Source organism: Somniosus microcephalus, chromosome 6 (assembly GCF_052327205.1).
Source record: "Somniosus microcephalus isolate GS21.2 chromosome 6, FLI_Smic_1.0, whole genome shotgun sequence".
Lineage (NCBI taxonomy): Eukaryota > Metazoa > Chordata > Chondrichthyes > Squaliformes > Somniosidae > Somniosus > Somniosus microcephalus.
Genome location: NC_140992.1, coordinates 242,936,022 through 242,959,056, shown reverse-complemented (window position 1 = coordinate 242,959,056; position 23,035 = coordinate 242,936,022). Strand labels below are relative to the sequence as shown.

The 23,035-nt window shown below is 42.9% G+C and overlaps 1 protein-coding gene across 1 annotated transcript; it reads right to left on the bottom strand.

Annotated features, from left to right (window-relative positions):
* Nucleotides 1–12,680: 12,680 nt before the first annotated feature.
* On the bottom strand, nt 12,681–21,452 carry LOC147116591 (tubulin beta-3 chain). The gene is made up of 4 exons (XM_085991656.1): nt 21,322–21,452; nt 15,847–15,955; nt 15,064–15,174; nt 12,681–14,058 (listed from the first exon to the last, which is right to left on the bottom strand). Exons 1-4 carry the CDS (start codon nt 21,376–21,378, stop codon nt 12,983–12,985), a joined length of 1,353 nt encoding a protein of 450 aa, XP_085847782.1. The 5' UTR covers nt 21,379–21,452; the 3' UTR covers nt 12,681–12,982.
* Between the last annotated feature and the right edge of the window lie 1,583 nt (nt 21,453–23,035).

Sequence of the window (23,035 nt, the reverse complement as noted above, 5' to 3'; positions counted from 1 at the left end):
TTGGCTCACTTTGACGTCGCCAGCCCCACCCTCGTCACCTGCAACGCATCCGCTGCAGCTGTGGGGGCGGTGTTATCGCAGATACAGAATGGAGTGGAGAAACGAATCGCCTTTGCCTCCCGAGCCCTTAGCCCCACCGAACAGAAGTACTCAGTAGGCGAGCGTGAGGCGCTGGCGTGCGTCTGGGTATGTGAGCGGTGGCACCTGTACACGTATGGCCGTGCCTTCACCCTGCGAACCGATCACCAGGTTCTCACTGCCCTGCTGTCGACATCCGGCACGGGCCACAGACCACTGCGTCTACACCACTGGTCTGACCGCCTCCGCCAATACAATTTCAGTCTCCAGTTCACACCAGGACGCGACAAAGTTGTTGCAGATCTGCTCTCCCGCACTGTCTCTGCCCCAGCCCCACTCGTCGGGTCTGACCATGTGGAACAGGATATCGTCCAGATGCTGCACACACCTCTCCAAACCACAGTCTCTCTCCAGGAGCTCAAAGAGGCCTCTGAACAGGATCCGGCCCTCTCCCAGCTGTGCACCTTCATCAGAGATGGCTGGCCTCGCAAGGTGCCTGAGGAACTGTCTGCCTACTCCAGAGTTAAAGAGGAGCTCTCCTGCTGGAATGACTCCTGTGTTGCACATGGGCTCTGCACTGTGGTCCCAAGTGCCCTTCGTGCGCGTGTTTTATCCATGGCGCATGAGGGCCACTTGGGCATAGTGAAGCTCAAACAATGATGCCGAGACCTAGTGTGGTGGCCGGGTATCGACAGGGAAATCGAGGCCCTGGTCAAGGACTGTGCAGCCTGCCTTGTAAGTGGCAAGACTGGCCACCAAGCTCCTCCACCCCTGCAACCCCTTGCCTGGCCCTCTCAGCCCTGGGAGCACCTGCAGCTGGACGTCTACGGGGAGATCCATGGTGTCCCCCACCATCAACGGTTCCTAGTGGTGACCTATGACCTGCACTCAAAATGGCCAGAGGTCACTGCCATGGGCTTCGTCACCTCTCGGGTCATCATTGATATCCTTGAGTCCCTCTTCTCCCACTGGGGGCATCCAAAGGCCATCACCACAGACAATGGCCCCCAAATGGTCTCTTTGGAACTCTCCTCTTACCTTGAGAGCAAGGGCATCCGTCACAGTACTACCACCCCGAGTCAAATGGGGGGGTGGAGCGTTTTAACCAGACACTGAAAAATGGCCTCAGAGCACACCTATCCCAGGGGTGTGCATTTGACAAGGCCCTCCTCTACACACTGCTGCACTACAGAGCCTCCCAGCATTCCACTACAGGGGTCTCACCCACATCCCTCATGCTAGGCCGTGAGCTCATGCTGCCCCTTGGCAGGCTCCGCCCTCGCTAGCTCAGAGCCCTGCTTCACCGGCTCAAGCCACAGTCGCTAGACAGCAGGAGAAGATGAAACTCCGCTTCGACCAGTCGAAGAGGGCCAAGGCGCCCAACATCTCAGTCTCCGATTGGGTCAGAGTCCGCAGGCCTCACCGCAACAATAAGATGGCGTCATTCTGGTCCTCCCCTCTCCAAATCAGCCGCCAACTTGGACCAGCCACTTTCTGCCTCACTGACGGCTCTCGGTGGCATGTCAGCTGCCTTTGGAAGGTGCCAGCACCCCCTGATGCGGGATTATACGGACCTAATCCCCAAGCCTTACCCCCAGAGTGGCGGGATGCACATGTGGCTCAGCCAGCCAATCCTCAAGCAGATATTGTGCCTCAGCCTGCTCCTCACCAGTCCCCACTTCGGCCTGCTCTTCACCAGTCCGCACCTCGGCCTGTTCGTACACGTTCTCGTCCTGGCCACCTACAGGACTTTGTCACTACATTTCATGTTTGAAATTCTGTGAGGGGAGAGGAAATGTTATGTCTGACATTGGTGATAGGTACTCGATTGCCTTGACCTGAGCACATGGAGTTTGATAGTGCTGTTATCATTGTATTGTGTATAGGTATTTGATGGCTTTTGCCTGAGAGTGTGTGTGTGGAGCAGCCATTAAAAAGCAACATGAACTGAACTCTGCTTATGGCCTCTGGATTATCTTTGCAAACGCAACACCTTCGTATAGTTCTTTATCCGTATAAATACATTGCTTTGATGGTTCCTATAGCATCCAATAGAGAAAGGTGCTACATAAAAGAACACATGTGATAAGTTTCCCTTACAATTATAAGCTTTGGTTTCAACATTTTACAACATACAGTGATTTAAAATTTCTCCTTCATTGTAGCAGATTAAGTAATTCTGTCTTTCAATTTATATGAATTATTACATTAAACATCTTTCCAGTTCTTTTATGTTTTGTACATAGCTTGTTACAGAGTTCTATCTACAACTGTTTGCCTTCATTTAAATTTCTGTTTATTCCATCAAGGCTTGAAATCTATCTGTCCATCACATCTGGGGCAGCTCCATTGGACCTCCAGTGAATTCACTTCTTCATTAGTCTGAGGCACATGCCCAAACCATTTCAGCCTTCTTGCAGTAATCAGCCGGGATCAGTCTTGTGAGCTGGTGGAATAGATTCTACCCCCATTGTGTATTTAGGTTGGTGCCTCGATTAATATAATGCGACAGAGGGATGGTGTATGGACGTGTAAAGCATTGGCTTGCTAATATCTTTCTATGTACTATGTACATTCTAAGCTGTAGGTTGTATTACTGATAATATCCTCTCTGTTTACCATGAATGGGCCCAAAGTAATATTGTAGCGGCTCAACCTTTGATATTCGTATATCAGAAATTTGCTTTGTCTCAATTGATTTTGATAGTTATGATGACACAAGGTATTAATCAGACTGTTAAGTGTCACCAATGGGTTTGCATGTTCTTACAGAATCCCTCTGTCCTATATTTTCATTTGTTCATTCAATTGACTTTAGCTGGCTAAATGTTAAACAGCGCATCACGGAGTTTCATGTTTGTAGAAACCTTACACAGTAAAAAGTAACCTGTAGGTCTCAGCCTTGGCTCAGAGCACTCTCGCCTCTGAGTCGGAAGGTTGTGGGTTCGAGCCCTACGCCAACGACTTGAGCACATAATCGAGGCTATTCATGCTCTTCTGGACAGTCTCCCACCATGCACCCTCCATAAACTTGAGCTCATCCAAAACTCTGCCTGTAGCCTAACTCACACCAAGTCCCGTTCACCCATCGCCCCCTGTGCTCGCTGCCCCGTGTCCTAACTCACACCAAGTCCCGTTCACCCATCGCCCCCTGTGCTCACTGCCCCGTGTCCTAACTCACACCAAGTCCCGTTCACCCATCGCCCCCTGTGCTCACTGCCCCGTGTCCTAACTCACACCAAGTCCCGTTCACCCATCGCCCCCTGTGCTCACTGCCCCGTGTCCTAACTCACACCAAGTCCCGTTCACCCATCGCCCCCTGTGCTCACTGCCCCGTGTCCTAACTCACACCCAGTCCCATTCACCCATCGCCCCCTGTGCTCACTGCCCCGTGTCCTAACTCACACCAAGTCCCGTTCACCCATTACCCCCTGTGCTCGCTGCCCCGTGTCCTAACTCACACCAAGTCCCGTTCACCCATCGCCCCCTGTGCTCACTGCCCCGTGTCCTAACTCGCACCAAGTCCCGTTCACCCATCGCCCCCTGTGCTCACTGCCCCGTGTCCTAACTCGCACCAAGTCCCGTTCACCCATCGCCCCCTGTGCTCACTGCCCCGTGTCCTAACTCACACCAAGTCCCGTTCACCCATTACCTCTGTGCTCGCTGACCTACATTGACTCGACTTTTAAATTCTCATCCTTGTTTTCAAATCCCTCCATGGCCTCGCCTCTCCCTATCTCTCTAACTTTCTACAGCCCTACAACCCTCCGAGATCTCTGCGCTCTTCCAATTCTGGCCTCATGCGCATCCCCGATTTTCATCGCTCCACCATTGGCGGCCGTGCCTTCAGCTGTCTAGACCCTAAACTCTGGATTCCCTCCCCACCCCCCAAACCTCCCTGCCTCTTTCTCTTCCTTTAAGACATGCCTTAAAACCTATCTCTGTGGCCAAGTCTCTGTCCTAATATCTCCTTGTGTCTCAGTGCCACATTTTGTTTGATAATGCCCCTGTGAAGCATCTTGGTACATTTTACTATGTTAAAGGAGCTATATAAATACAAGTTGTTGTAGTTGTTGCAGCCACTTAAGGGAATTAAATCAGTGACAAGGCAGCAGAGTGGATGGTAAAGGCTAAAAACAATGGCAGCAGAATTCCCATTGTATAGTTGGAGAAATTTCTGACTCACCCATGATCAGACAGGCAGTCTGACAGCATGAAGGACCATTGGAGTTAGGGGTTAGTGGTATTGAGCGTCAACAGCCTACATTTAAAAGCTGATCTCAGAATATAGATGAGGATAGATCAGAGTTCATTAAAATGTGGACTGAGGTGATCTTATAAAGGTGTATAAGATAGTAAATGGTATGGAAAAGTTAATCTAGAAAAATTACTTAAAATAAATAGTTGGAGTAGAACAAAAGGATGCAGGTTCAAGCTATAAAAGGCAAATTTTAGGACTGATATCAGGATGATTTCCTTCACACAAAGAAAGATAAATTTATGGAATGTATTTTTAGAATGGGTAGTGGAGGTAGAGCACTCTCACCTCTGAGTTAGTAGGTTGTGGGTTCAAGCTCCACGCGAACGACTTGAGCACATAATCTAGGCGGACACTTCAGTACAGTATTGAGGGAGTTCTACAGTGTTGGAGATGCTGTCTTTCAGATCAGACATTAAACCGAGGCCCCCTCAGGTGGATGTAAAAGATGACATAGCATTACTCGAAGAAGAGCAGGTGAGTTCTCCCCGTGTCCTGGCCAACATTTATCTCTTGACCAACACCACTAAAAATAGATTATTAGGTCAGTTATCTCATTGCTTTTTTATGTGGCTTTGCTGTGCGCAAAGTGGCTGCTGTGTTTCCCTACATTGCAACACGAACAACACGTCTACTAGCACATGATTGACTGTGAAGTGCTCTGGAATAAGCATAATTTCTTTCTTTCTATCCTCCCTATATATTCCTCTGATTGTGTACAATTCTGTGGCAAAAGCGATGGTGGTCAAATAGTTTGCATTCAGTCTTGAGGTGGCTGTTAGTAGGTGAGAGTGAATAGAAACATAGAAACATAGAAGATAGGAGCAGGAGTAGGCCATTCGGCCCCTCGAGCCTGCTCCGCCATTCAATGCGATCATGGCTGATCATCCAAATTCAGTACCCTGTCCCTGCTTTCTCCCCATATCCCTTGATCCCTTTAGCCTTAAGAAATATATCCAACTCCTTCTTTAATATATTTAATGAATTGGCCTCTACTGCCTTCTGTGGTAGAGAATTCCACAGTGTAATAGCAAAATACTGCGGATGCTGGAAATCTGAAATAACAACAGAAATACTCAGCAGGCCAGGCAGCATCCGTGGAGAGAATTCCACAGGTTCACCACTCTCTGGGTGAAGAAATTCCTCCTCATTTCTGTCCCAAATGGCTTACCCCTTATCCTTAGACTGTGACCCCTGGTTCTGGACTCCCCAACCATCGGGAACATCCTTCCTGCATCTAGTCTGTCCAGTCCTGTCAGAATTTTATAAGTTTCAATGAGATCCCCTCTCATTCTTCTAAACTCCAGCGAGTATAAGCCTAATCGACCCAATCTCTCCTCATACATCATTCCTGCCATCCCAGGTATCAGCCTGGTGAATCTTCGCTGCACTCCTTCCATGGCAAGAACATCCTTCCTCAGATAAGGCGACCAAAACTGCACACAATACTCAAGATGTGGTCTCACCAAGGCCCTGTACAACTGCAGCAAGACATCCTTGTTCCTGTACACAAACCCTCTCGCTACGAAGGCCAACATACCATTTGCCTTCTTAACCGCCTGCTGCACCTGCATGCTTACCTTCAGTGACTGGTGTACCAGGACACCCAGGTCTCATTGCACTTCCCCTTCTCCCAATCTATTGCTATTCAGATAATAATCTGCCTTCCTGTTTTTGACACCAAAGTGGATAACCTCGCATTTATCCACATTATATTGCATCTGCCAAGCTTCTGCCCAATCACCCAACCTGTCCAAATCATCCTGGAGTTTCTCGGCATCCTCCTCACAGCACACACGCCCACCCAGCTTTGTGTCATCTGCAAACTTGGAGATATTACATCTAGTTCCCTTGTCTAGATCATTAATATATATTGTGAATAGCTGGGGTCCAAGGACCGATCCCTGCGGTACCCCACTAGTCACTGCCTGCCACTCGGAAAAAGACCCGTTTATTCCAACTCTTTGCTTTCTGTCTGCCAACCAGTTCTCTATCCAAGTCAATACCTTGCCCCAAATCCCATGTGCCTTAACGTTACACGCTAATCTCTTATGCGGGACCTTATCGAAAGCCTTTTGAAAGTCCAAATACACCACATTCACTGGTTCTCCCTTATCTATTTTACCAGTTACATCCTCAAAAAATTCCAGTAGATTAGTCAAGCACGATTTACCTTTTGTAAATCCATGTTGACTTTGTCCGATCCTGTCACTGTTTTCCAAGTGCTCTGCTATTACATCTTTTATAATGGACTCTAGCAATTCCCCGTTTTCTCTCTACCACCTTTTTTGAATAGTGGGGTAACATTAGCTACCCTCCAATCCATGGGTACTGTTCCAGATTCCATCGAATGTTGGAAGATGATCAGCAATGCATCTATTATTTCTAGGGCCACTTCCTTAAGTACCCTAGGATGTAGATTATCAGGCCCTGGGGAATTTATCGGCCTTCAATCCCGTCAATTTCCCTAACACCATTTCTATGGTGTTGACTGCTATGTTGACTCCTCTTTTGATTTTCTATTCTTTTCTTTCAAGATTCACTTCATCTCTGCTTAGTGGCTATTCATAGATTGTCCAACAGGTAATTATTGTCAATTGCCTTAACACACTACCCTGGACAAATGGAGAGAATTTTGAGTGGATCTTGAAGGAAGTTAGATCACCCTCGCCAATAACTCTGAAGTTAATAGCAGCGCTGAATGACTTATCACTGACAGCTTTATTCTTGACATATTAAGTTTGTCAGAGTGTTTGTTTTGACTATCTACAGGATATTATTCTTGTCACATCTCAATAGTATCCTAGTTTGGTATTCTTTCTAGATAGTCACCACTCTTTGCCCACTGGATCCTATTCAACATCTCACATTGGGCAAACTGGGGGAAAAGCCTATCAGGATCCTCTTGGTAATAATTACAAGGCCTTCATTACAAGAGGATTTGAGTACAGGAGTAAAGAAGTCTACTCCAATTATATAGGGCCTTGGTGAGACCACAACTGGAGTACTGTGTACAATTTTGGTCTCCTTACCTAAGGAAGAATATACTTGCCATAGAGGGAGTGCAATGAAGGTTCACGAGATTGATTCCTGCGATGGCGGGACTGTCGTATGAGATGAGATTGAGTAAACTAGGCCTATATTCTCTTGAATTCAGAAGAATGAGAGGGGATCTCATTGAAGCATACAAAATTATTACAGGGATTAATAGGATGGATGCTGGGAGAATGTTTCCCTTGGCTGGGGAGTCTACAGCCAGGGGCCACAGCCTCAAGATAAAGGGTAGGCCATTCAGGACTGAGATGAGAAGAAATTTCTTCACACGGAGGGTGGTGAATCTTTGGAATTCTCTATCCCAGAGGGCTGTGGAGGCTCAGTCATTGGGTATATTCAAAACAGAAGTCGATAGATTTCTAACTAGTAAGGGCATCAAGGGATATGGCGATAGGGCCGGTGAATGGAGTTGAGGCAGAAGATCAGCCATGATCTCATTGAATGGCGGAGCAGGCTCAAAGGGCCGAAAGGCCTACTCCTGCTCCTATTTCTTATGTTCTTATGTAAGAAAAAGCTGAGGCTAGAAGTTCTTGACATCTGGCAATGTAAAACCTCCATTATTTGGGAAGGTGAGGGATTTGGGGATGGGATCTGTTTGTCAGATCTCCGACCCTCTTCTTGAAGGTTCTGAAATACCGATAGTAAGGGGAAGGGGAGGGTGAGTGCTTCTTGCATCACATCAGAGGAGGAGGCGGGTCTGGCAGGATGACATCACCTGCCAGAATTCCCGCCAGTCCCACCTCCCTTACCCTCGGTGTAATGTACCCCATACATTGCTGATTTCTGAATGGCAACAGGTCACAGTGAGATTGATTGCTTTTCAGAAACCGGAAAATATCATTTCCATCATTTTCAAAAATAAATGGCATCTGTGGCCTGGCCTCCCTATGGAGTGGCGAGATGCGGCTCTGAAATTCCTTGCTGCCCACCTCCCTCAAAAAAAAGTGAAAGCTCCATCTGCCTTTGTTACGATGACCCTGTCCCTGGGAATTGGGACAGGTCAAGTGCTATGGCACGCTGGCAGGCACAAGTCGTACTGTGCCACTCTTCTGGTGGTACAGTTCCCTGCAGGAATTTCGGGGCTCTGAGCTTTTTTTTGTCTACCAGAGCCCTAACCTCGGAACATTTATTCAACCTCAACAGGGCCGAGACCAATATCCTCGTGGGGGTGCAGGGAGGTGTGGGAGGTTTGCTAGTGCTGTTGGGGAGGGTTTAAACTAGCTTGGCAGGGGGAATGGGAATGTGTGCGTAGATTCAGAAGGGAGAGAAGCAAAGCTGGAAATGGAAGGCAGAAAATTAGTAAGTGTGTTTGGAAGGCAGAGGAAACAAAGGCTAGAAAATAGACAACAAAGGGGTTTGGCAGTGTTTAAATATATATAGATCAATGCAAGGAGTCTAGTGAATAAGGCAGATGAGCTGAGGGCACAAATAGACATGTGGAATATGATATCATAGCTATTACTGAAAAGGGCAGGAATGACAGCTCAACATTCCAGGTTACCAGGTTTTCAGATGAGATGGAGAGGGGGATAAAAAAGGAGGGGGGTTGCAATATTGGTTAAAGAAACAATTATATCTGTGAGGAGGGATGATATGTTACGATCATCAAATGAGGCCAAGTGAGTTGAGCAGAAGAACAAAAAAGGGGCAATCACATTGCTGGGAGTGTACTATAGACCCCCAAATAGTCAGAGGGAGATAGAAGAGCAAATGAGTGGACACATTTCTGAGACATGCAAAAACAATAGGGCAGTAATAGTAGGGTATTTCAACCACCCTAATATTGGCGCAGAAATTCGGGTCTCCATGGGTGAGTACGCACGGGGTACTCATGTGTAGGCCCAATGGAAGTGCCGGTTTCGTGCATGCACTGCGCATGCGCGGGAAACCGGCACTTCCGTTCCCCTGAAAGAAGGGGTTCAGAAGTCGAACGCGTGCGCAGGAGAGGCAGCACGTGCGCATCGAACTTACGTTTTTTTTGCAGGTTTTCCCGGGAGGGTAACTCTCCAGCAGTTACACTTTTAAAAAGCAGGCGCAAGGCCTGCTTTTTACAAGGTAAGTGGTGAATTAATTAAAATTAAAACTTTTTTCCACAGGTTTATTATTTTTAAATACTTTAACGAAAGGTAAGTTTATTTTTAGCCCCATTAGAAAATGGAATTAATTTTTTCAAAAATTTAAATTATTGTTTAAAATAGTTATTTCATGTAATTTATAGTTTATTTTAAAAATGTGATGTTTTTTAAAAATGTATTTGAAGATTTAGTAATGTTTTGGGGCTTATAGTGTTTATAGGTTTGACAGGTCTTCCTGTCAAACTTATGAATGAAGCATTCCCTGCTACCATTGGCTCTCCATGGCCCACATGATCCCAGGGGACGCATCGAACTAACTGCGCCCCTGGGATATGCAAGCACTGCGCGCCGGCAGTTGGAGGAGGCCCAGGATCGGAATCCCACGCTGGCCCACAGCTCAACGGCCGGCGCGCTAGGTAAGTGCAGGTCGGGGGCTTGCACCCGCGGTAAGCCCCCGACCTGAATTTCTGGGCCATTAACTGGGACAGAATCAGTGTAAAAGGTATAGAAGGTGCAGAATTCTTAAAATGCATTCAGGAGAACCTTTTTAGCCAATACGTAGCAAGCCCAACAAAAGAGGGGGCGGTTCTCGACTTGGTTTTAGGGAATGAAGTTGGGCAGGTGAAAGGGGCATCAGTGGGAGAGCATTTTGGTAGTAATGATAATTCAGTTAGATTTAGTGTAATTATAGAAAAGTACAAAGATAGACCAGGAGTAAAGGTTCTCAATTGGGGAAAGGCCAATTTTACTAAGCTGAGATGTGATTTAGCAAAAGTGGACTGGAAACAGTTACTTGAAGGTAAATCAGTATCAGAGCAGTGCGAGGCATTCAAGGAGGAAATAGTGAGGGTTCAGAGCAAATATGCTCCCACAAAGAAAAAGGGTGGACTCCAAAATCTAGAGCCCACTGGATGTCAAGGGGTACACAGGATAGGATAAGGTAAAAAAAATGGAAGCTAATGTCAGATACCGAGAGCTTAATACTGCAGAAAAACTAGAGGAGTATAGAAAGTACTGGGGTGAAATTAAAAAGGAAATTAGGAAAGCAAAGAGAGGGCATGAAAAAATATTGTTAAGTAAAATCAAGGAAAACCCAAAGATGTTTTATAAATACATAAAGAACAAGAGGATAACTAAAGAAAGAGTAGGGCTGACTGGAGACCAAAAAGTAACCTTTGAGTTGAGGCGGAAGACTTGGGTATGGTTCTTAATGAATACTTTGCGTCTGTCTTCACAAAAGAGAGGGACGATGCAGACATTGTAGTTGAGGAGGAAGAATGTGAAATATTAGATGAGATAAACATAGTGAGAGAGGAAATATTAAGGGGATTAGCATCTTTGAAAGTAGATAAGTCGCCAGGCCCAGATGAAATGTATCCCAGGCTGTTAAGAGAAGCAAGGGAGGAAATAGCAGAGGCTCTGACCATCATTTTCCAATCCTCCCTGGCCACAGGTGTGGTGCTCGAGGACTGGAGGACTGCTAACATTGTACCATTGTTTAAAAAGGTAGAAAGTGATAGACGGAATAATTACAGGCCAGTCAGCCTGACCTTGGTGGTGGGCAAATTATTGGAAACATTCTGAGGGACAGTATAAATCATCATTTAGAAAGGCACAGATTAATCAAGGATAGTCAGCATGGATTTGTTAAGGGAAGGTCGTGTCTGACTAACTTGATTGAATTGAGGAAGTAACAAGGAGGGTTGATGAGGGTAGCGCGTTTGATGTAGCCTACATGGATTTTAGCAAAGCTTTAGACTGGTCAGAAAAGTAAAAGCCCATGGGATCCAAGGGAGAGTGGCAAATTGGATCCAAATTTGGCTCAGTGGCAGGAAGCGAAGGTTAATGTTGACGGGTATTTTTGTGACTGGAAGGCTGTTTCCAGTGGGGTTCCACAGGGCTCAGTACTAGGTCCCTTGCTTTTTGTGGTATACATCAATGATTTAGACTTCAATGTAGGGGGCATAAGAAGTTTGAAGATGATACAAAAATTGGCCGTGTGGTTGATAGTGAGGACTGCAGGAAGATATCAATGGACTGGTCAGGTGGGCAGAAAAGTGGCAAATGGAATTCAATCCGGAGAAGTGAGGTAATGCATTTGGGGAGGGCTAATAAGACAAGGGAATACCCAATAAATGGTATGATACTGAGAAATGTAGAGGAACAGAGGGACCTTGGAGTGCATGTCCACAGATCCCTGAAGGTAGGACAGGTGGATAAGGTGGTTAAGGCGGCATAGGGATACTTTCCTTTATTAGCCGAGGCATAAAATAAAAGAGCTGGGAGGTTATGCTTGAACTGTATAAAACACTAGTTAGGCCTCAGCTAGAGTACTGTGTACAGTTCTGGTTACCACATTACAGGAAAGATGTGATTGCACTCGAGAGGGTACAGAGGAGATTTACGAGGATGTTGCTAGGACTGGAGAGTTTTAGCTATGAGGAAAGATTGGATAGGCTGAGGTTGTTTTCTTTGGAACAGAGGAGGATGAGGGGAAACTTAATTAAGGTGTATAAAATTATGAGGGGCTTAGATAGAATGGACAGGAAGGACCTATTTCCCTTAGCAGAGAGGTCAATAACCAGGAGGCATAGATTTAAGGTAATTGGTAGAAGGATTAGAGGGGTGTTGAGGAGAACTTTTTTCACCCAGAGGGTGGTGGAGGTCTGGAACTCACTGCCTGAAAAGGGTTGTAGAGGCAGAAATCCTAATCACATTTAAAAAGTACTTGGATACGCACTTGAAGTGCCGTAACCTAGAAGGCTACGGACCAAGAGCTGGAAAGTGGGATTGGGCTGGATAGCTCTTTTTCAGCCGGCACAGACACTATGGGATGAATGGCTTCCTTCTGTGCTGTATATTTCATGATTCTATGATTTCAGGTTTAGATGCAAACAGCTGGAGATAGAATTGGAATAGGTGGAGAATACAGGAAACCAGAGAATAAAGCTTCAAACTTTGCCAAAGCTTTGAAGCCTTACTGCAATTTTAATGTGAAGCATATGCATTAGATTCTATGAGGGCTGGAGTTGGGATAATAATGTACATGAATGCTTTGGTATCATTCTTTAGCAGCGGATTTTAAGAGATAAGTGAAACACTGATACAAGCATAACTTTTCAGCCAGTCCTTATATGATGTTAGTTTTCTTTTCACTTGAATAATTTGGAAAATTCTTAAATCACAAGGTTTTCATAAAATGCCCAACATCAGAAAATGTTTCACAGCAATAATTTATTAAATATTCAAAAAATAAATTGGCAAAACAGTAAAAAATTAAATATCAAGAATTCATGTTATTAAAATAAAATTGGGAGTTTTAAATATCCAGAACTTATACAGAGTTGATTACTGACCAAATACTGAGTGTAAAGAGGATAACAGGAGAAGGCTACCAGAAGCAAGTAATCTATGACTGAGCTAACTCGTAGCAAAGACAAGTAAAAACATGGTAAGAGAAGATCGAAGGTGAACTGTGTTTTCAAATCATCTCGGTGGACGATGAATGATTCAGGTTTCATTTTGGACCTTGTGCTTCAGATTCTTCCTCATCATCCTCATACATCTCTCCTTCTTCATCTGCTGTAGCATCTTGGTACTGTTGGTATTCAGACACCAGGTCATTCATGTTACTCTCTGCTTCAGTAAACTCCATCTCATCCATACCCTCACCGGTGTACCAGTGCAAGAATGCCTTCCTGCGGAACATAGCTGTGAATTGCTCTGAGATGCGCTTGAAAAGCTCCTGGATAGCAGTACTGTTTCCAATGAAAGTGGAGGACATCTTAAGTCCACGGGGTGGGATATCACAGACAGCCACTTTAACGTTGTTGGGGATCCATTCCACGAAGTAGCTGCTGTTCTTGCTCTGGATAGCCAACATCTGCTCATCTACCTCCTTCATGGACATCTTGCCTCTGAAGACAGTGGCTACTGTCAGGTACCTACCATGTCGAGGATCACAAGCTGCCATCATATTTTTGGCATCAAACATCTGCTGGGTGAGTTCTGGGACAGTCAAAGCCCTGTACTGTTGGCTCCCCCTGGCTGTGAGAGGAGCAAATCCTGGCATAAAGAAATGGAGGCGTGGGAAAGGTACCATGTTCACTGCAAGCTTCCTCAGATCGGCATTGAGCTGCCCAGGAAACCTCAGGGAAGTGGTAACCCCACTCATGGTAGCTGATACCAAATGGTTAAGGTCTCCATAGGTGGGTGTTGCAAGTTTGAGGGTCCGGAAGCAGATATCGTAGAGAGCTTCATTATCTATGCAGTAGGTTTCATCTGTGTTTTCTACAAGCTGGTGGATGGAGAGGGTGGCATTGTATGGTTCTACCACTGTGTCAGAAACTTTTGGAGAAGGAACAACACTGAAAGTGTTCATGATTCGGTCCGGGTATTCCTCTCGTACTTTGCTAATAAGCAGGGTTCCCATACCAGACCCTGTACCTCCACCCAGGGAGTGAGTAAGCTGAAAGCCTTGCAAACAGTCACAATTTTCACATTCCTTCCTCACCACATCAAGGACTGAATCCACAAGTTCTGCACCTTCTGTGTAGTGACCCTTTGCCCAGTTGTTTCCAGCTCCACTTTGTCCTATGATAAAAAGGAAAGTCAAACACATTCATAAACATTAAATAAAACAGATGAGAGTCAACATGCAAGGTATAATTATGTGTAGAAATAGAATATTCTGGAATGGATTCCCTGCTGAGGTAAATATCTTAGTATAGAAACCATTCAATTTGATTTTTGTGATTTGATTTCTCACTCTGGTGATTACAATGGAAGTCCTATCTAGTATCAGCACACAGCACAACAAAATGTAACTATTGTCAGTGATCAAAGAGGAAAATGTCAAAGTTGGCCTTTTACTATAGCGATTATATGATCACTTCTATTAATTGATTTTTCTTACTTTGTCTAAATCAGACAATAATGATTTTATTGATACAAATACACTTTAAGATGAAAAATACATTTATCACAAAAGATCAACTTCATCTGCAAAACATAATTAAGCTCTGTAAGATAGTCAATCTCCTGTGGTGTTACACATGGGAAGTCAAAACTAAGTGCAGTCTTCAGCTGACGTAGGGTTAGAGGGCATGGAATAATGCTCCAGGGTAACCAGATGTAATTCAGTTCCCATTTTAAAGTCATAGGTTATGTCCTTATTTATGTTCTCCATTATAAATTCCCACATCCATATTTATTATGGAAACTATGTAAATTTGTCACGCTGTAATTTCACCAATGCCTGCTCCTCTCAGAGCAGCTCAATTTACCTGAGGCCACCTAAAACTGGTGCTAAGCCCCTCATTAGCATATGTAAGGAGTCCAACGCCTGTTTTAAGCAGCCACCTAGATACTTGAAAATTGTCCCAAGCCAATATGGCATTGGACATTTTTCAGACATCCTTGGAGCGCAGGGCATAGCAATGGGTCATTTTTGCCCAGGTTTACCATCTAGAATGCAGGCGCAATGATGACCGATTTCTACCACAAAGACTGCAATCAAAATTAATCAACTGTAGGCCATTTGTGGAAAATATTAGTTTTGTTTATCATTTTTCTGCCTTGGGGTTGATTTTTACATACCAAAAATAAAATTATCTGGTCTGAAGAGATGTCCAAAGGGCCCTGATCGAACACTGTCCATTGTGCCTGGTTCCAGATCCACTAGAATGGCTCTGGGTACATATTTAAGAGCTGCAAAGAAAACAAAATTAGAATAGTCAGTAAATCTGTCTTTTGCTTTGGCACAACTGAGGAATTATTCCAAACATATTCAGAAAGCCTCCACGCACATTGCCCTGGCACCATCCCTATTATGGTCTCCCAAGAGGATTCCCTGCTACACCAATCCATATTCCCATTCCATGTGTGTGGTGTCTTAAGAGTACAACTGCTATGTCAGTGCCAAATTTGAGATAATGCTTTTCTTTTTTTATTGAGAAACTAAGATGACCGGCCAATAGGGCATTAGAAAAATTTTAAAGAAGTAAATCAGGGAGTAGTGATTAAGCAATGCCAAATTTGTGTTTCATGTGTTTTAAGATGTTGTGATAGGAAAGAGAGTTAATTTTTTACTTAGGATCTTTTAGGATCTATATTTGTTAACTCTGCAGCTGGATGTTTGCACAGTTTTAATACTTCATGCATTTTATTATTTAGAATTCAGCTAAGTGTTTGAACCAAATGTTGTGCATCTCCTACAAACTTGAGAAATCATGGTATACTAGATAAGGCAGGCAATTTGTAGCTTTTTCAGATTTCAGTTTAAAACATTTTTGGCTTTTATATTTAATGTGCCCAATTCTGACTTGTAGTTTCTCCTTGTTCACACTGACCCTCAACATTATGGAGCTCTGTATTACTTACAAGATGCTTCATTGTAGTAGACGCTAATTCTCTCCAGCTGCAGGTCTGAGTCACCCACGTAATTCCCAGTGGGGTCGATTCCATGCTCATCACTGATGACTTCCCAAAACTGAGAAGAAAAGAAGGAAGATCAAGAAATGCAAGATGTCCAGCCAGACTAATTAGCACTAAGCTAAATGTTGTGTGTATTTATGGAAGAAAGGGAAAATGACTGCTCCAATCAATGTATGGATTTCAGTGTGTGCCTAATTATTCTAACGTGACAGAATGATAGATACAGGGCAATTATTTTCATCGGTCAATAGCACAGTATGTCACTAGGACTGTCCATCAATCCATGCAGATATACATGTGAGTTCTAATTGATTTTATTCAGCTCTATTCCTATGTCCCCATTTAGGACTATTTTAATGTGGCCAGGTCTATTGCTTAAAAAAAACGTGTGTTAAGTTTTTGTTTTGCCTTAGCCAAGATCTAAAAGGATTCCTGCAATTCGATTGGAATAGTAAAATATATTTTCTTCTCTACCCCCAAATAAAGCTGGTATCTAATTTCCAAAGATTCAAAAAATTGTTTGTAAGGATTAAAAAAGCCTAGAGTTGTTTTTGGTCACTTGTGGTGATGACTGTCTGAAGAAGCTGTCTGTCTACTGACAGGGAGCAATTATCATAATATCAGAAATAGTCGGGGTAGGGACAGCAAGTAAAATGAATTACATCTCACTTCACACTATGATTTATATGTTCTTTGTGCTCAAAACATCAATCAAATTCACTGGTTATATCAGGTTGCAAAATATATTAAAAGCAGAGAGGAGAAATGAACCTTTCAGACACTATTTTCTTTGCAAGCTGAATATATTTTTTAAACAATTTATTCTGAAAAACTAGAAATATCTAATTGGAATTCTATTGGAAACTTGCTGCGTTCTTGAAATAGGTTTTAAAAATGCAATTTTTGGAATAAAACATGGTATAATTTCAGCGAAGGTAACGGAAACTTCTCCCCTAATAACTGAATCAGTAGTATGATTAGTAAAATTAGAAGACATTTAACCAGCAAGTCAATGGAATCCAATATAAATCCACTTTTAGATTTCTGCAACTAGCACAAATCACTTCATCGTTGCATTTTCTGGGCTTTTCATGAATAGATCTTGTGAAACTCTTTTTTCAATAGAAGAACAACATCATTGCAGCTCTGTATGAAATTTTAAATGCATTATTTATGTTGGCCTTTTTCTAAAAGAGGGATCATTCATTGCAATGGGTTTAAATTTACACTGTATGTTTCCTTCAGCAGCTGACCATGGTACTGAAAGTGCCAGCGTTAACTTATGGTATATTTTACCCCCAGCTAAATTTTTAAGAGATTGGTTTGGCTGCTTGAGTGCACACTGTAGCTGTAATGTTATTCTGCCTCTCCTAGTGGGTAGTTAATTGAGTAGGAACCCTCAGCTGTCCAATAAATCTGAATTTCCCCATTTTGTCTCATGCATCACAAGCTCACCTACTTTTCAACACCAGCTGGCACACACGGTACTGATTTAATTTCTTCTTCTGCGGTCTCCAGGGAGCAAATTGGATGCAATCTAGCACTTTGGCCCCTCCCAGTTCTATTATTCATCTCAGACCCAGCTGCCTCCCAATCTCTAATAGATTCATATTTAATCTTTCTAAAGGGCAGCGGGTGCAACTTTAAAATGATTTTAGCTAGTAAAATTTTGCTTTTTTACCAACTACCATACATTTCATCCTTTCTGAAAGGAGGAGTATATGGCACAGTGATATGGTATAATCAAGAATCGAATCTAGCTAGACTGAGGAGATAAAGGTCGCCACTTTCTGCTGGCTGTAAAGCTGATATGAATCCAGTCCCTAGTAGGCATGAGCCCACCATACAAAGCCTCCTGCACTGGATCCAAATTAAATCAGATGCCCAGAGGTCATTAGTATGGCTGGTTTGGGAAGTGAAAAATCACACTCGTATTAAGGAAGTGCTCTTCTGATGTCGGGATTAAGTACATTGTTGACCCAAAATAGTACGAAATTTAGTCTACAGTTGGCCCATGTTGTAATGGACATGGGAGTACCTGATGCTGATACATGGTCACAAAACTAGAACAAAATGTTCAATGCTTCAACAAAGGCATTTCTCATTTTAATGACCATAAGTGTAATGGTATATCCATTTCAGGATTGCCAGAAAACAGTGGACAAAAATGGTCTTCAGTTACTTGTACAATAGAATGTAATTTAGAGATTGATTTTCATACATATAAAGGATGGTGAATACTATCTTGTTTCATGAAAGACATTCAAATGTAATCAAAGCATTATTAGTGTTTTTATTACCAGTGTCATGAAGTAAACTATATTCAAATAAAGCAGACAAGCAATAATAAACTAACCTTTTCTTGACTGATCCATATTGGTTCTCATTTTATCTGAATCCTTGTACAGCTCTGGTACAACTTTATCACTGAAGTAAATCAACACCACCAAAAACAGATTATCTGATCACTTATCTCATTGCTGTTTGTGCGACCTTGCTATGTGCAAATTGGCTGCAGTGTTCCCCTACATTACAACAGTGACTACAGTTCAAAACAATACTTCATTGACTGAAGCGCTTTGAGGATATGAAAGGTGCTAAATTAATGCAATCCTTTATTATGAGATGTTTGCTGTCTGTGATAATAAAGCTACACACTTACATTATATGAAATTACATTATTGGAGTTTAGGACTCTGAAAAAAGCTAGGATAAATGTTTGGTAATGTGAATGGCCGTACATTTGCCCTTTGACCAGAAAGTCATGGATTTGAGTCTCATGCATGTTCATCACTTGAATCTCTATCTTGGTTGGGTAAATTTAACTTATTTTCAGCATGATTGGTGGGGGTCATTGGGGGGAGAAATCTGGCATTACCTAATTTATCCCACCTGAACAATAATTCCTGTCAACCAATTATTTAGTGATTGTCTCCATGCTCACTGATACTACTACAGACCATATTGTTCCCACTCTGTTGATTAGTTTAAACAGATTTTCATTAACGTTCTAACAAATGAAATTATTTAAAAAATATGTATCCTACAGCCATTATGCAGGCAAATTGCATGTCTGTGCTTCTATAAATGGGATCTGTTCAGATCAGTAGTCTAAGCCAGACCATCTCCATGTACACAGGTCTGGATCACCTCCATGCACAGGAGAGTCACTTATTTTCCTTTCAAGGTCCTCTTCTTGTAAATACTGCTGCAAACTCATCCATTCACTGCTTTCTTCAAAGTAATTTAATAATAAAAATGCCCCATTGTACATGTACTGGCATACGTGTGATGGGCCAAATGAACTTTCTCCTACGGTGCTGTAATTTCTATGATTTTATGTACAGTGAAATTTAAAAAATAGAAAATGCTGGCAGTTCATCAGGATCTGAACAATCTCAATCCTGAATGGTAACCTATTTTTTTTCTTATTTTAGATGTGGGCAGCCCTGTTGTGTATTTTTGGTTGTTATTTCAGATTTCCAACATTCTGTTTTTTCTTTTTATTTCTGTATTAACATTTTACTGGTTTTTGTTGTCTACTCGTGAAGACATGACAAATAGTGCCATTTTACCAATACATTGTGCCATACTCTGGCTTAATAGGCCAGGTATCATTGCCTATCCATAACATACTGTATGCTGCCTAGAATAGCAGCCACAATGGTATGGCAGGTGTTATAGAATTTAACTGATAAAATTGTAAATATTAAGAGATCCCTGGTGGTCCAGGAGGAAGTAACTGCCCATTTTCATTGGCTATCTAAATCAATGTGTGTACCTACCCCAATTTGTTCATCCAATCTCACCAGAGGTCAAGCAAGAATCTCCCCTGGTTTTGTTTGGGCCACTTTAGCTTGGAATGATCCAATTCCCCTTTTCCCTCAAAAAAATTAAGACGCTCATCAGAAAGATTTCACTTGTGCTTGTCTGCAAAGAAGGAAAAGGGCTCTTTTGTGTCCTGATGCCTCGATTTAATGAAGGCAGTTCCCATGGTTGCATCAAAGCCAGCCACGCCCCTATTTAACCCCCAATCCCTCTTGGTGGCGTGATTGGTGAAGAAGCCGCCTGCAGGCAACCATTCAGAGCCCAGGGCATTGTGATCCCACTCACGTAACCGTCTGAGCGTCTCACTCGGCTAGATACTCAAACGGATTTAAATATAAATAACCTTGCCCCAGCCCTTGCGATTTGGATTACTCGACAGATTCGACATTTCAGTCTGTTCCAATATTTTCATTTCACCTATCTTTGTCGTGGATGGACGTTGCTTCGTCGTCTTGCCATGTGCGATATGCTGTAATAATTCCTGTATCATATTTAAACAACCGCTCTAATAACACTTCCAACACTGGAACAAAGGCGCCCACATCTTCTAAACGTGGTCCATCAATGAACGGGTAGTGTTTTTTTCCCGAGCACACCTCGACTCAAGATTTCAAGTTCTTCTCGTGTTCATTCTGATTCCACTCATATCGCTGCCGTTATCATCAGACTGGTGTTATTTGATAAGAGCAGAGATTCTCCATGTAATCGATTAGTGCTTCGTCTAAACCCCATTTCGTTTGTTTAGTAATCAGCCTTTAAATGCACGAAGCGGTTGCATGACAGAACAATAGATGAACTAAAACAATTCTGCAGATTACCACTTCTATTGCAAGTTTACCTTGAAGGTGTTTTTTTTAAATGATATTTTAATGCATTCTCTCCGTGAATGGGGGAGGAGAGCGATGGCAATGCCCCCTGCCAAGGTTATTCATCTTAGAGATCGGACCGTTAATATGACTTCGATTTCAACTCTGAAGGGAGGCTCTTTGTCCCCCCTATTATTAAAATCAAGGCTCCACCCCGCCGGCGCTGATTTCGTGCAGATACCGGGTTTGTTTGCGCTGGTGCTGTCCTCGGACAGTGCGGCAGAGCTGAGCTAATCCCTTTCTCCCCTGGTATCTGCAGTCTCGGGCGTGGCTTTCTGCAGAGCCTTACGTCTCTGTCTAAAACAGCCCACAGGCGCAGATTCCAGAACAAACCTTCCACAAATGATTTTTTTTTTTTAAGTAACAAAGAACGACGAGGTCCTAATTAAAATAATGCCAAACTGAAAATGTGATTGCAATCATCTCGCTTTGAAGGATGAATTGTACAAACAAAATGGAAAACCAGAAATAATTCGATGGAACACTGAACAAAGCAGCTTGTGTGCAGCACAATGCAGTTTATTTATAGAAAACAGAACAGTATTGCACATTACTGCCTTATTGTGTGGTGGGTTTTATTTCACAAAAGAATACAGTTATCAATATTTAAGCACATTTTTCTTCAGCTTTTCTCTCCGGGCATAATCTGTTACTTCAATAGAGATAGCGCGATTTATCATAATCATATAAATACTCCTATATCAACTATTGGAGCAATAAGGTTTACCTTGGCACCGATCTGATTGCCACATTGGCCAGCCTGGATGTGGACGATTTCTCTCATTCTCGCGCTGTTTGCCTCTGACTGCGGTCGTGAGCGTTTTCAGCTGCCGATCCTGGCTGGAGAAGGCGCTGGGATGGTGCTGTCTGCTCTTTTATACTATTTCACGGCACCAGCTGATCAGTGCCACAAGCAGGTTGATTTCAGACAAGGATTGCGTCAGTCTCCTGTGAGACAAGACTCAGCAGCCAATAAGGATCCAGGGGACACTGCAACATCCCTGCAACACCAGAAATCGCCTCCCACGAAACGCATCGCCACTGCTGCAAACACTGGCAACACGATTGTGTATGCCATGTTAGAAAAGAAAGGGCAAGCACAGACATGATGCTAAACTGCGAATTTACCATGGGATTAGATCACTTGCATTACTGGACAATTAGGCCTTTGTGAAAAATAAATCACTTGTCAGAATTGCTGAGTGTTACAAAATTCTGGAACCCGTTAGTGTTTTTTAAAGGTGCCTATAATGCAATACAGGAGACTGTTTCTGAAGAAGAAATTAAAATGCAGATGTTGTATATTGCTAATTTGTTGAATAATGTTTTAACCTATCAGCACTGCTACAGGCAAAAAGGCATATACAAGTGTATGGGACATCACCACTGAAAACCTCAATAAAAGGACAGCCTGAAACAGGTATATAAAATAAGGCAGGGTGCATACAAAATAAAGCAGGATGGGTGATGGTTTGCACAAAGTACATTGTTGAGGTAGGGCACGCCTTTAAAGGGGCACCATTTACATTAAGAAAAAGTAGCAAACCTTTTCTGGCCTGTTTGCAAGTGGTGATAAAAAAATCATATCAAAGATTCCATTGCAATAAAAAACATACATGTCCTTTTCAGCCCTTCTCCCTCTCTAAGCAAAAAAGGTTTGTCAAACAATTATTTTCATGTGACAATGTTCCTTTAAATAGTGAGCTATGTGTTCAATCCATGAAATTGGTCTATCTTATGGTAAAACATTGCACACAAATTGTTATCCAACTTATACCACATCCAATGTGATTTTGGATTGAGATTTTTTAAATGAAATATGGAATAACATTATTTTTGCCATTTATGTTGTAGAGGACAGATTATTGTGTGGACCTGATTATGTAGACACCAACCATCTAACAGTGTGTCTGATCTCATGTCATTTTGGTTTTGTCAATAAGGGGATAGGAAAGGCATATTTTAGACATGATAGAGTGAAAGGTTTATGGTGGGAAATATGAATAGATGAACGCAAAAGAAGGGAGAGTAAAGGTGGTAAGTGTTAGCATCTATTATATCACAGGTGTAAGGTGTTCAGTTCCCTTGTGCCTTACAAGGATTCTTGGATTTACAGGAACAAAATATACACGACACAAAGGTTTAGGCTCAACCCAAACTGTTAGTTTATTAAAACCAACAAACCACAGACAAAAATCCCTTAGAGATTTGGCTGAAACTTATGATCACCCATGCGGCTGGTCGTTACATAGAAACATAGAAGATAGGAGCAGGAGTAGGCCATTCGGCCCCTCGAGCCTGCTCCGCCATTCAATGAGATCATGGCTGATCATCCAAATTTAGCACCCTGTCCCTGCCTTCTCCCCATATCCCTTGATCCTTTTAGCCATAAGAAATATATCTAACTCCTTCTTGAATATATTTAATGAATTGGCCTCAAC